Here is a 13,668-nt window from a genome sequence, read left to right on the forward strand (position 1 = left end):
GCCAGGAATGCGATGTTAATGGAGAAACACGTAGCTAAAAATAGTAAAAATGTAAAGATAGTGACTCTGTAGACTCACAGTGAGCTTACTAAACATATCATGTGTGCAGAGACTTGTCTGAACTCCTCCTCGGGTCATCATGGCACTAAATGGGGACATGACCTCAGTGTCAATATAAAAACTCACCAAATGCATCACACCAAAGCAAAAAACTTGTTGCCATGCTCACTCCCCTGGTGAAAAGATGTCGTACCTGCCCGTTTCATGAGATAAATAAGAACAGATATCGTTTACTACAGCAGGGTGAGCCGCGGTCACACCTAGAGAGTCTGTATGTGGCCGACATGATACTGAGCCTGCTCTGCACACACAGCATATACATTACAGGAAGTCAGGGCCCTGTGTGGCATGACCAAACTAATGTCTGTGGCAACGTCGAGCCGCAACCTGATATTTTAATTGCTGTGTTGTTGCTACACACTTTGATTATCAGTGTCATCTTTCATATGCTGGGTCTTATATCTCAGTGGGATGAAGGTCAGCGAACAGATGTTTTTGTGTCATTTTCACCATTATCATAACAGCATTGTATAATACACCGGGTCTGTATTTAATGTATTTATAACTTGTTTTTTGTGTGTTATTCTTATTATTATGCATATGTATGTGTGTCAGGTGGTCGCTTCATTATTCATGTCTCATTATTGTTTCCTTACTTTATGTTAATGCCCATGTGAGGCACTTTTGTTGAGGCTTTTGTCTGTGAAAAGTGCTATTTTATTGCTGATGACAGAGCCAGGTTTAAAAAGGGCTGCTTCTATGACTGGTTTGATTTATAATTAAAAACAAGACTTCAAACCGTACCTCAGTTTGAGTGAAGGCGAACCCTTCCCTGGTGCTTTTATTCATCTTTAAAGCGTGTTTAGTGAGCTGAATGTAGAGAACTTTTGAATGATGTGTGATATTTTCCTGAGATAAGAATTGGGTGTCTTGTCATTGCCTGTAAGTATTGTACGCTTTTATGACGTTCTTTTGTTTTTATTGACACTTTTTATTGGCCGTGTTTTCGGTCGTCTCCAAACCATGAACATTTATCACCCCCAGGTGTGACGTTTCAGGCTCAGGCCCTTCTTCACAATGAGGTCTGACAAAGTCTTCATCTTCAGACAAGTCTTCTTCTTGTTTGAAGACGGGCCTGAGCCCAAGATGTCACACGGGGAGGTAGAAAAATATTCATGGGAGCATTATCTACTTGTGTGTTGCTGTATTTTTGTACTTTTTCTTCTGTCCATCACCTAGTGTGTAACGTTGTTGGATGTGGATCCTTTTATAAACAATTTGTTGCATGTTTTAAGTTGCATTTTCTTACAGTATCTATTGAGTTAAACAAAGGGTAGACCCTAAGCAGGCATCTGAGCTACACAAATACCCTCTTTCCCTTTTTGAATATCTATGAGTTTAATAAAAAGGCTGCTCTGTAACTGGTTTGACTCCTGATTCATCAGAAAAAGGTTTTGAAGGGTTCAAACCATGCTGTTTTTTATTCATCTTAAAGCATGTTGAGCGAGTTTAATGCCCACAGCTGTGAAACCTTTGAATTATATGGGACACGTTTACATTACTTGTAATTATTGTAATTTTTTTAAGGTTTAATTTTATTTTAATTGCCACTTCATTGCCCCTTTTTTCAGGTGTACAGAATTTGGTCGGCCTTGACTTACTCATTTACATACTATTGATTGATTGAGATAAATACAATATCCTCTTTGAATATCTGTTAGCTTGTGTGTTAGTGTTACTGCTGCTCAGGCACTATTTCATGTGCTGTCTGCTGTGCCTTGGATGACTTAATTAATGTAATTATAATAACATAATGGCACAATTAGCTGATTAATCTATTATTCGTTGGACAGATATTATATCAGCAAGAAATGTTGCTAATTAATTAAACAATTATGTTCGAAGTTAAAATGACCTGTTTGTTTCTTATGTGATGGTGAACTAAATATCCTTGGGCCTTGGGAAGACGTCACATTGGGCACATTCTGCAACATTTCTACATTTTATAGACCAAACTATTTATCAATGAATATGGAGAACAATTGGCAGTGTAACTGATAATGAAAATAATCCTTAGTTCCAACTGTGAACTGAAAACACTGAAGATTGAATTGTGCACTATGTAACAGAATCCAGGATTTCACAATAAAATGGTCAACATCTTGAATCTTTGGGTCACCATGACGCCCTTTTATTTTGATATCTAACCCCAGCAGCTGTTGGTGAGCAGCTTTAACTATCAGTACAGTATGTCGGCTCCACTGACCACTCCCTGTTACTCTACATGTAGTACCTCAAAGTGACCACAAGGTGGTGCTAACGCCAAAGGAAACTGTACACTTTTGTGGGGTGACCAGGTTTACATGACACTGACTGAAGCTGTGAGAGAAAACCACAAAGACCATTTGAAAAGTTTATTTCTACCATACACAAACTGTACAACACAGCGCATATCTGTTTATTATGAAATAGTAAAAGTAATAGGAAGTTTCAATTTACAAACTACTCCAACTGAAAAAAAAGCATTACATTTTAATGTAAAAGAAAAGAAAATACAATACAATTTCATATCATACTAATATCGTTCCACAAAAAAGCATTTCACAATACAAAACATCAAATACTAACAGGGAAAAAATAAATATTATTCACAAAACTTCCTGAGCAAACAATGTGTGGTAGAGGAATTAAATATAAGAAATTATAAATAAAGGATTGTTAGGTTTAAAGAATGTGATTCAATTTTTTTTAAAAGATTAAAATTCTTTAAAACATATCGAGTATTTGGATAAAATAGGGTCCTATTTTTCTGTAATTTGGCTCTTTTGCTGTTTTACTTTTTTTGTTTCTTTGAAATGTCCAAGGCTACATGTCTTTGACTTCTTTTTGCCGAAAAGAAAAAACGTATTGCTCAAATGAATTTCTGTGTTGTGTTTTTTATCTTGTGATTAACTTCATGTAGAATTGAGACCTGTATAGTACGTCCCATGTCCCTCTTTTTGTTGAAGTCAAGGGCAGTGTGGTGATCTAAAAACACAAAATAATTAAAAATACAAAAGTGCAATTGATGCAAACAAACAACCGATTAGCCAACAACTATCATTTGTCTATGTTTTCATTTCTTTTTTTCCTTTTTTTGTTTTTTGTTGTATTTCATGATTGAAACTGAAACATGAGTTTAAGTGGTAGTCAGCTCGGTTTTGAAATAGCTACTATTCAAATCTGCCCCAAGCGTTACAAGAATATTCAAACTGTAATAAGACTGGTTGAAGTGTTAAGGCTTGTAAGCAGTTTAAGATAAAACAGGAGTAGATGTTTTTTCTTAAATCACTCCTTCCTTTTTTTTCTTTCTCCATGCTAGCAAAAGTTAAAATAAACACCAGACTTTTTCAATCTCAGTCGTGATATTTCAAAACCTGACTCTGAGATTACAGCTACTGAGACAACAGTATTTAAACAGTCATCAGGAACGTTTCCTCCTATGAAAATAATTGTACTGTATAATAAATTAGACACCATCCACATAATACTGTCCTACCACAAAACATAGTACTCGTATATTTTTATGGATTCATATACATTTAGGCACATACTATATGCACACTCACAAAGTGTGTGCACAGAAGGCAGTTTAATATCTATATTTAAAAAAAAGACATCTTGACAAAGTGGATTTGTGATTTTTTTTTTGTTTTGTTGTTGTTGTTGCACTCTTCTTGTGGCACGCTATGCAAAAGCAGAATCTGACATTCAGTTCAACAATTGATGTTGCATTTATGTGTCACTTCCTGGTTGCATTCAGCTGTTATTGGTTAGGAAGGAAAAAGGTACAGTACAGTTGCATTGCATTATTATTTTTTTTTAATCTAAGTGTTCACTTTGTCTTACCATACATTCAGTTTCCAATAAACAAAGCAAAAGCAATGCTTAAAAATATTGATGCTTAATCATTTTGGTAAGTTTTTACTTTGAAGGGAGATCCAACTTAGGGTCTAATAATAATAATAATAATAATCATAATAATAATAATAATAATAATAATATTTTTCAACACTAGATGGCGAAAGTATGCCATGAAATTGGAATGTGCTTCTATGTAAATTTACAATGTGCAGAAAGTCGAACAGATTTCTCAAATATTAAGCATTTACAATTTTAGAAATAAATAAAAATCGAGGGAAATAAATACACTGATGAACAAATATAATAATAAATAGCGATAATATAAGAATGACATGAACACGTATAGATTAAAATCAAGCAAACCATACAAAATAATTAAGTGCAAGAGGGGTAAAAATCTCACCAGGATAAACATATCAAGTGAATGCAGAAACAGTAAAAGCATTACAAATCTGGCTGGTAATTTTCTCAGTGCAGTGTATTTACCGGGAAATGCCAAACACATTTCCAAAAGCCTTGTCTTATACATGCAGCCAAGCCAGCACTCTTCAGTAAAATAGAGCTATCTAGTGCCATTATCCCAAGTCAAAGAAACCTCTTGGTAGCTCTACAGCTTAAACATGGATGCCCTTAATAGCCTGTTTGATATTATCCAAGAGGGCCTTGCACTCTGGAGAGTATTCATGCTCCGAGTTGTTGTACATATCAGTTAATGTGTTCACATAGGCTTCAAAATTATGCTCACTGATGGGTCCCTGCAACAAAAACATGTTTGACTATTAGTGAAAACAGCACAGCAGAAATGACAATTCATAGAAAATGAGATATCTTCCAGGACAGGTTAGATATATCTGTGGTCAAGGCTTACTGTACCATTTGAGGCAGCTGAATGTCTGTTAGACTGTTAATGAGAGCTTGGCTAAGGCGAGCGAGCTCCTTCAGGAGGCTGTCGTTGTGCTGTTCGATCATCTTGTTCTCCTCTTCAATTGTCTTTAGGTTACATTCCATAGACGATATCTGCTTTCGGGTACAAAAGACACAGTCAAATTGAGTGAGCGAACATCTCAAAGCTTTGTCTTTTTAATTTATAAACTTGCCAGAGTGGATATTTACCTGGGTTTGAAGTTGCATCATGTCTGCTTCTATTTTCATGTTGGATTCATTCAGCTCCTCAATTTCATGATCCAAATGCTGAATATCGTCTTTGTTTTCAACACCTGAGTTGAAGCATATCGTCTAATTTATCACGTTCAAACTGAAAATATGATAAAACTTAAGTATCTCCATGTCAGAGGAGCTTACCACTGCTGGCCTTCAGTTTGATAGTCATCATTTCATCTTCTGAGTGCTTTTTCTTGATGCTCTGTGCGTTCAGTGGGCAACCCGACAAGCTAGTTCAGCAGGTCATGAATGACAATTTTTAGGTGGGAGAATATCACAAAAAATGGACAAAGTTTAGCATCAATGAATGAGAGCAAAGGTGCCATGGTAAGAATGCAACATGTCGACCGGTGGCATTGTTTAGAGATAAAATGGAGGACAGGCGACCTCACCTTCTGTGAGTGGCAAACACATTATTGGCATGTCCAAGGCCATTGCAGCCAGGCAGGGGACAATGGGGCAGTTCCTGTTTACTGGACTTCCAGGCAAAGGGCAGCCCATTGATGGACGACTCCTTCTGTCTTTTGGCAGCGAGCGGACAACTGCCTGCGCTGCGATGGGATGTGTATTTTCCCGATATATGGCCCTGTCCGTCACATCCAATTACTGGACACCTACCAGAGAAACAAACAAAGAGCCGTGCATGTTGTAAATCTGCAAACGCTGCTGATTCACGCAGGGAAAATGTAACTAACTTGCATTTAATAACTGTTTTTTTTTTCCCATGCAGACAAAACAAAAGACATTTAACAACAACATCATTAAAAAAAATCTCTCTTTCAATAACTAGACCGGAAGATTTGTTAACCATTAAGTTGATTAATCCAGCCAAATGCTGATTAAAAATAAAGTCGCCAAAACTAGAAATAATCGCATTAACTACTAGTTACTAATCCACTAAAACTTGAGGTAGAACAAATGCTCTGTTCGGTGCGTTCATTCAGAGGTTGCTGATATTTGTGCTTGAAAACATAAGCACAACTCACGCTGAATATCATTAAGAGTTGGAATTCAGGCCTGTTTTCTGCAGGTCAGTAATGGAGTGACATGAATTACAGATAATTGTCATGTATCCCCTCATGCGAAAGAATGTAATTTGGAGGTGGCTAACCCCTTCCCTTATTGATAAAGGTGAAAGGTCACCTGAGATGATACAAATGGCACACATGCAGGAGAGTGCTGCCGCAAAAAGCCTGTTTCAGCATTTTGTTACTCGACAGCACAGCAGCACTTAGAGGACAAAACAACACCAGTCCCATTACTTACAACTACCACAGGTAGGTGGCTTGATGCAAGGCACCAGGACAATGGAGGCATGCCATATGGCCCACTATTTACAATAATCTAGGGACATTTGCTACCCTCCCCCTTTCTCTCCCTTTCTCTCTTAATGTGTATGAGATCTATTCCAGTCTAATTCCTAAGCTCATGCAGTTGCATTAGTAATTAAAAAGAAAAAAAAAATCTGTGTCCAGATGTATAAGTAAACAAGGGCTCATATATCTGACTTTGGATTTAAAATGCAAATCAATTACATTATTATTTTTTTTCCAATAACACTTTCACAGACAATGACTAAGCTGCAAATGAGTGCACTGCCATCAGAGCGGCCAGTTCACCGTTTTCTTGATATACTATAATTATAAAGAAAGCACTCAGTGAAGAGTAATAAGCCAGATATCCCCATTCAGAAAATAGGAACAAATACAAAAGCCTGAAAAAAATCCCACAAAAACACGCTGCTAATCCTTTCCCATAATTCACTAATGTTACGACAAGAGAAGTATTATTTTCTTTGTTTAACTTAATGGCCTGCAGGTATAATGCCCCCCGGCACAAAAGTATGACGCATTTTCACAATGTTTTCTTGCTTGATTTTTTAAACAAAAAAACATGACAGTATGGGATGAGGAATGAAAAAACAAAATCTCTTACTTAAGCTCTTGCTCATCTTTGTCATCCTTGTTTGGTGTGAGCTTCAAACCTCCTTTTCTGGCACGTGGACATCCTGACAAGCTACATACGATTGGAGATAGAACGGGTTAACATGACGGAAAAAGGTTTACACTTTGTGGAGTTTCAGCTGCAAATGTAAATCTATAAATCGAAATAAATAAATGTTTTATCGTTGCATAAGTTGCACTCTGCATTCGCACATCACATGGCTTTTTAAACGTTACATAAATGCATAGAAACAGGAACAGGCAGCCAAATATATCAATAAACACAAGAATTCAAAAAGTGCAGCATGTTTGCAGCATAAAGTGAGACTTTCACCATCTGTTTGAATGTCATGCATCTGACAAATGTATTTCATGCTCAGTTGCCATGATTTTTCTCTGCTACCTTCTGTGCGAAGCATAGTTCCCAGTCACGTGTCCAGATCCATCACAACCAGGTGTTGGGCACCTGCAGGTTGAGAGACACAGAGACCAGGTGTTTTTTACAGCAAAAAGACTGCGAGGAGAGCAGTGGATTCATGCTAATATGCAGAAAATACCAAACAACTTCATGTGGAGTACACAGAAATCAAGCTTAATGTGTAGTAGAAGGGAAAGGAGGAGAAAGCAAAGGAGAAGGAGAGCGTTGACCTGAGCTGAGTCAAAGACAAGCTGCCTAGTTCAATGTGAAAAATCCTTTAGCAACAATAACAGTTTTCAAAACACATACTTTAGTTCCTGAGAGTTGGCTGCCATCAGTGATTTGAGTGTTTTGTCAGCCAGGGGACATCCAGACACACTAGAGAGGATAAAGAGCTAACAGTCATTTTAATGCACTCTTTGATCACAGCTGAATTGAATAATCTTAATACAATGTCTCAATGCATATTTATACAAAATTATTTGAAAACACAATTCCACTTCGTCTTCACGAGAGAGCTTTATCGTGTCAGCGCGTTTTTAGAGAAAGTGACATGTAAAATCGGACTCTTACAAGCGATGTGACAAGTTTTCAGCTGTAACAATCAACATAATTAAAACAATCTATATATCTGTTGGCTGGTGCTAATGAGAGTGTAATTAATTACAGTACCTCCGATGTGATGCATAATTCCCCGTCACATGGCCGCTGCCGTCACAGCCCGGGGTTGGACAGCTGCAGGAGAGCACAAAGCACTTAATGCACAGATTACTCTACTTCCCACAGACTTTGCCAAGCTTGAACTGAATCTTTCTTTTACACTGACAGCCTTTTCACGGGCATTAACGAAAAAAATAAATAAAGAGTTAGTACAGCGGGAAGTTTAGTAGAGAAATTATTATTATACTGCTCGACATTCGGTGTAATAATGACTCTGAATGTCACTTAGTGGGGTTGCTGTGCTGTTGAAAACTAGAGGGTCCTACTGATTCTCAAGAGGAGACCCAGCAGAGCATGCACTCTAACTACAAGAGTCAAAAGTTGTAAGCTTGTACAGGACATACAGGGAGAAAACTCACTTTCAAATAGATATATTTCTGCTCCACATGAACCTGCAGACATACCAGTTACAGTGATAGGTAACACGGTGAGTTTCAGTGTGTTTCGACTCGCTTATATCAAACTCTCCTACGTAAACAAAAGGTATGGCTTTGGTGTTTTTATTGTAAGATCTGACCATCTGCCAACTAAAAGGGAGGCTCACATTATTCACAGTTGGCTGTGTAAAGATGCCTCGAGATGCTTCATTCTTTAGCATACCTCAAAAGCTCTTTCTTTGCATCTCGTAATAGCAGCTTGGCTTTGGGACTCAGCATGCCGCCGTCTCCTTGGTAGTGCTGGTCCTCCAAGGAGACATGATCGTAATCCTCCTGCGGACAAAGACCAAGTCAAAACATGGCCTTAACTGTCCAGAGTATCAAACCTGACCACAATCGGCAATGACCTAAAAGTGAATAATTAATGAAAAGCCCTCTATAATACTCTTAAAACAGAAGCCCTCAAGGGTTACGAGGTTGCAAGGCAAAGAGATTAAGGATACTTATACTGTAGTAAACCATACATCCATTTAAAGTCACACTTAATCCACACAGTATTTATGATGTATGGCTATGACGTATGGCTTTCCTTTTTTTTCTTTTTTCACAGACAAGATTGTGCAGTCACCAGATGTTGTCTTGTGTGATTTAAAAGCAGGTCAAATGTGATAACGCCTGACATCATCTACAAATTAAAACCACCTGACAAATATTATTATTGAAGTAAAGGAAGAAAACCCTGAAAGGCCACGTTAAGATTCATTTAAGCCCTTGAGCAAGAATGATATGTGGAGACCAGATTAGTGCCAGTCCTCAGTGTAAAAAATATTTAATATATTTTATAGATTTGAAGATCTGACTGGAGAAGCTGCTGCTTTGTCTTAAAAACAGTCACTATAAGTGTTCCTACAAGCAGGGCTGTAGCTTACACTCGTATTTTGTTCAGGAAATTTCGGGATTTTAGCAACCGACAAAACTGTTTCAGCTGACTGAAGTCTTGTCAGACTAAACTTGACTACTTAAACTATTTTTAGACAATATGACCATTTTGCGTGAGTATTTTTAGGCTAAATTTGAATACTTTCACTATTCTCAGACAGCATTTGACCACTTTGACTATTTTTAGACACGATTTGACTACTTTAACGATCTTTTAAATCAAATTTGACTACTTTAATTATTTTAAAGGCTAAAATTGACAACCTTGCATGAGTATTTTTAGGCTAAATTTGATTACTTTCACTATTTTAGACTTAAACTGACTAATTCACCTGAGTTTTTTAAGCCAAAATTTAAGTACTTTAACAGTTTTTGGACAGAATTTGACTACTTTAACAATTTTTTGGTTCATATTGACTAATCTTGACTTAACAAAGTAAATAGATAAAAAGAAAACTCAGTATTTCTTTAATTCAAACAGCATTTAGACTTTCATTTAAGGAAATTTAATAGTACCACCTTATTTCCGGGTAGTAAATTCCTATAAAATGCGAGAATAAAAAGCTCCTTGAAAGAACTATGTAAATTGGGAACAAATATATGGATCATACAAATGACAGAGAAGTGCAATTAGTTCTGTTGCGTTTATTTACAAGGTTACAAGGTTACAAGTAAATCTATTATCATTTTGTACGACACAAGGGTTTAAAAAACAAAACTGAGTTTGAGTCCTTTGGGCTCCATTCACAGAAAAAACAAGACAATCTATTTAATAAAATGGAGTTTTCAGAGAAACTTGCAGAAAATCTATATGCACATCTAAACTGAATAGATGGAATATGAGAAATCCAAATGATTGAAGCATTTTAGAGAAAATTAGAGAGTTGGGTGTCGGCTCCTATGAACATTAATTTCCATTTTGTTCTTTTATGTTTTTATCTCATAGTTTTATTTGCACCTGTATACGTGAAATGTCTTTGTTCGCTGACACAACACCACAGCAGACACTTTACACCATTTGACCCTCAAACTCTCACCCTTCACCGGTCACATCTTACATTTTTAGATGACATCCAGAGTGTCAGTTGTCAGTGTCTTTTACCTCTTTGTCTTGTAAAACGTGTGCTTTGCTGAAGTTGACAGGGACGGGGCTCTCCCAGCTGTCTCTCTCACACAGCGGCTGGTAGAAGGCGGGGCTGATGAGCACGCTCCCGCCTTTGGCCAGAGTGGACTCGGAAGGGGACATTGGGTCATCCGAAGGTGTTTTTGTCTGGGATTTTACATTCTCCTTGCACTTCTTCATGCTCAAGTCCAGGGTACCGTTTTCATCCACCTCTATGAGCATGTCCTGAAGGCCAAGAAGTTAAATCCTCAACATTTAATCAATTCATACCATGTTGTAGAAGGGTAGAATAAATAAAGTGTGCCTCACATATCATTGCTAACATATGAAAAACAAATAAATCAGGGGATGAAAATAGAACCTTTTTTCTAATTACGCTAAAAGGAATGTAAATAAAACAGTACAATGTCTCATTAATATGACAGCAGCGATATGGCAAACTTGAACCAAGCAACATTTCTCTGTAAACATGACTTGAAACGCAGAGCAAACAAACAATTCATTTAAATAATACATACAGTGGTTATCTCACACCAGACAAAGTACCAAACTAAGCCAGCGTTAATTCTGCTGAACACAAAAAAATAATCACTGGTGTGTAGTTTTTCAGTGACAGCTGTGTCATCTGTTTTCTAGGACACACAACCAAGATGGCAGCTGTGGGGGGTGGGGGGTGGGGGGGGGGTTGGTGGTTTTAGGTCATCATTATTATAGCAAAAATTAAAAAGCTTAATGTGGCATAAGTTTCCCCGCTGACAGATGTGTTTGTCGTTTCCACGCTGAAACGCAATAGCATGATGACTTATGGCTGTTTTATGGTATTAAAAGTTTTACCTCATTAAATGCTGAAATCCTTTCCCATAAATGAAACCAATTATTCAACGCATATGTTTCATTAAACCCTATACATCATTATTTTTTCTTTTTTGTAACAAAGGGGAGCTTTTCAAATTAATTAAAGGGGATAATTTACGTGAACGTTGGATGTGGCTGTCCACTTTAATTACCCGGCCGTCTGACGATGTGTGTACCCAATCAAAATAACACCAGTGTCGAGACTTTTTGTGATTTATTTAGATTTGATTTTGTTTTTAGCCTCAACTTAAAAATAAAATTCCGAATGTTCTTTTTCCTTTTTGCACATTGATGATGTAATTTAATCATCTCACATTTTTAAATAAGTAAAATCAGCTTGTATTCACGCTTTAAAGGCCAGCAATTTGGTGCTTTTGGCGTGTGATATTTCAACGTGTAATATACATATGCAGATAAGTTATAGCATCTAACACTCTAAATATGGCCCCCTTTTTTTTTTTCCAGACCTGAAAGCTGTTCTTTATTTTGTACATCTCTCCAAGACAACTAAGCTGTAAATGAGAACAGATGATTAACTTGCTAACACTGTTTTATTCATTCAGTGGGCTGGTACCTGGTACAAGGCCACATTCTCAGCTCAACAAGCTGGGAGACAAGGATCTGTGCTGTGTAGGTGTGGAAACCTTGAATCATCTACAGTACAGTGTGCACGTATGTAACCCACAGAATGTGATCAATATTAATCATGAAGTGAGTTTGGTAAAAGCTGAGCACAATGCCGCATCGGAGATAACAGCAGAAGAGATTTTGGATACACGCACATTTCCAAGAAGAGTTTGGATTTTGTGTGAATTAAACTTTTCAGATGTTAACTCCTTTAGCTGATTGGCTTAATCCGTTAAAATGCTTTTAAAGACTAGCTGGTGTAGACACACAGCCTATGTTGGATCATATAACTAAGCAAAATATCCTCTGCCATCTGCAGCGGGCAAGATGCAGTTTCAGACAAACAGTTCAGGGTTTTTACATGCCAGCTGATGTCGAAACAAAATACACTACCACATGTTTTATTAAAAAAATATGCGAGTAGTTGTAATTGGGAAAGAAGGCTGATTGTATTTCTTCTTTTGATGTGATTACACAAATTTTCATTTGTGTACATTAAAGCTTTATGGAGTGGAAACCTCCTTGTTTGTCTGCCACCAGAGCGCCAAGCTCCCTTTGCCAAATTCTGTCTTTTGATGTCTTCCCTTTTTATACACAAATCAGAGTTCCTTTAAAATGACCACATTAAATACCTTTCCAAGTGGTCTAATTTGATTACCTTTGTGGAGGTTGCCAAGGGCCGGCCGGCGACAGCCTCTATGTTCTTCCGGTAGCGAGTGGAGAGGTTAAGGATGGCGGCGGTCGCTGCTGCGGCTTGGAGACCGTCTTCTTTTTTGAATTGACTCGGCGGGCTGTGCTGACCAGAGGTGGGCATGCGGCCACCTGGAGCACCAAGGAAGCCAGGATACTGCTGAGGTGCTAAAAGACAAATAATTAGCGAATAATTTAGTTACTGACACACCAGGTGTTCAAACTTAATAGCACATAGAAAACAAGTTGGGAGTTGATTCATGTGATACTAAAATATCTGTCCTTAAACAGACCAATATTAATTTAATGGCCCAAACAAAGACTCTAGTCTTAAAAACATCTGACAATTTATTCACTTTAAAATAAAATGCAGGAGACTTACAATCAGGGAAATGTGACATTTCCTGGTCCTGGTTGGTCCCCATCAGAGGCTGTTTGCCGAAGACCTGTGCATCAAAGCTGGCGTAATCAAAGCGGATTCTGCTGTACTTGTCCATGTCTTTTGTGAGGCTCGTCTGCAAAGCTGCTACTGGATGGGAGAGCCTGTAGTTCAGCTGGTTCATTTCAAACTTCTTCATCAAGCCGATGGCTCTACAAGGAGACAAATTAAAAAAACAAAAAAAATCATTTTATCGTCCAGAACTTGTGAAATAACAAGTGCCCAACAAGCTCATATTATCATATTAAGCAGTTAAGTATAGACATTGTTTTAAGCCATTCAGGGATGCCAGTGCTTTTGTACACATAGAGTCTGGGATCTGATGTGTGTTGTAGATCCACAGCCAGGTTGCCAGACTAATTAATATAGTAGGAGTGGGCACCCTGCCCATGATATATCCACAGGGAACAAAG

At 37.6% G+C, this 13,668-nt stretch overlaps 1 protein-coding gene across 5 annotated transcripts in view; it reads right to left on the reverse strand.

Moving 5' to 3' along the window:
* Positions 1-2,460: 2,460 nt before the first annotated feature.
* st18 (ST18 C2H2C-type zinc finger transcription factor) overlaps positions 2,461-13,668 on the reverse strand; it is a 42,407-nt gene continuing 31,199 nt past the window's right edge. For 4 of the 5 annotated variants that reach the window (XM_084368657.1, XM_084368661.1, XM_084368659.1 and 1 more), the window contains 13 exons: positions 13,199-13,407; positions 12,785-12,984; positions 10,624-10,869; positions 8,806-8,915; positions 8,158-8,220; positions 7,795-7,863; positions 7,471-7,533; positions 7,060-7,140; positions 5,517-5,738; positions 5,266-5,354; positions 5,077-5,180; positions 4,837-4,983; positions 2,461-4,718 (listed from right to left, as the gene is read on the reverse strand). In XM_084368657.1, coding sequence (XP_084224783.1) covers positions 4,578-4,718; positions 4,837-4,983; positions 5,077-5,180; positions 5,266-5,354; positions 5,517-5,738; positions 7,060-7,140; positions 7,471-7,533; positions 7,795-7,863; positions 8,158-8,220; positions 8,806-8,915; positions 10,624-10,869; positions 12,785-12,984; positions 13,199-13,407 — 1,744 coding nt within the window. In that variant the 3' untranslated portion in view covers positions 2,461-4,577. The remainder of the gene's footprint in view (positions 4,719-4,836; positions 4,984-5,076; positions 5,181-5,265; positions 5,355-5,516; positions 5,739-7,059; positions 7,141-7,470; positions 7,534-7,794; positions 7,864-8,157; positions 8,221-8,805; positions 8,916-10,623; positions 10,870-12,784; positions 12,985-13,198; positions 13,408-13,668) is intronic. The other variant, XM_084368658.1, reaches the window with a different exon arrangement.

This window comes from Pagrus pagrus (assembly GCF_965226575.1).
Source record: "Pagrus pagrus genome assembly, chromosome: 12".
Lineage (NCBI taxonomy): Eukaryota > Metazoa > Chordata > Actinopteri > Spariformes > Sparidae > Pagrus > Pagrus pagrus.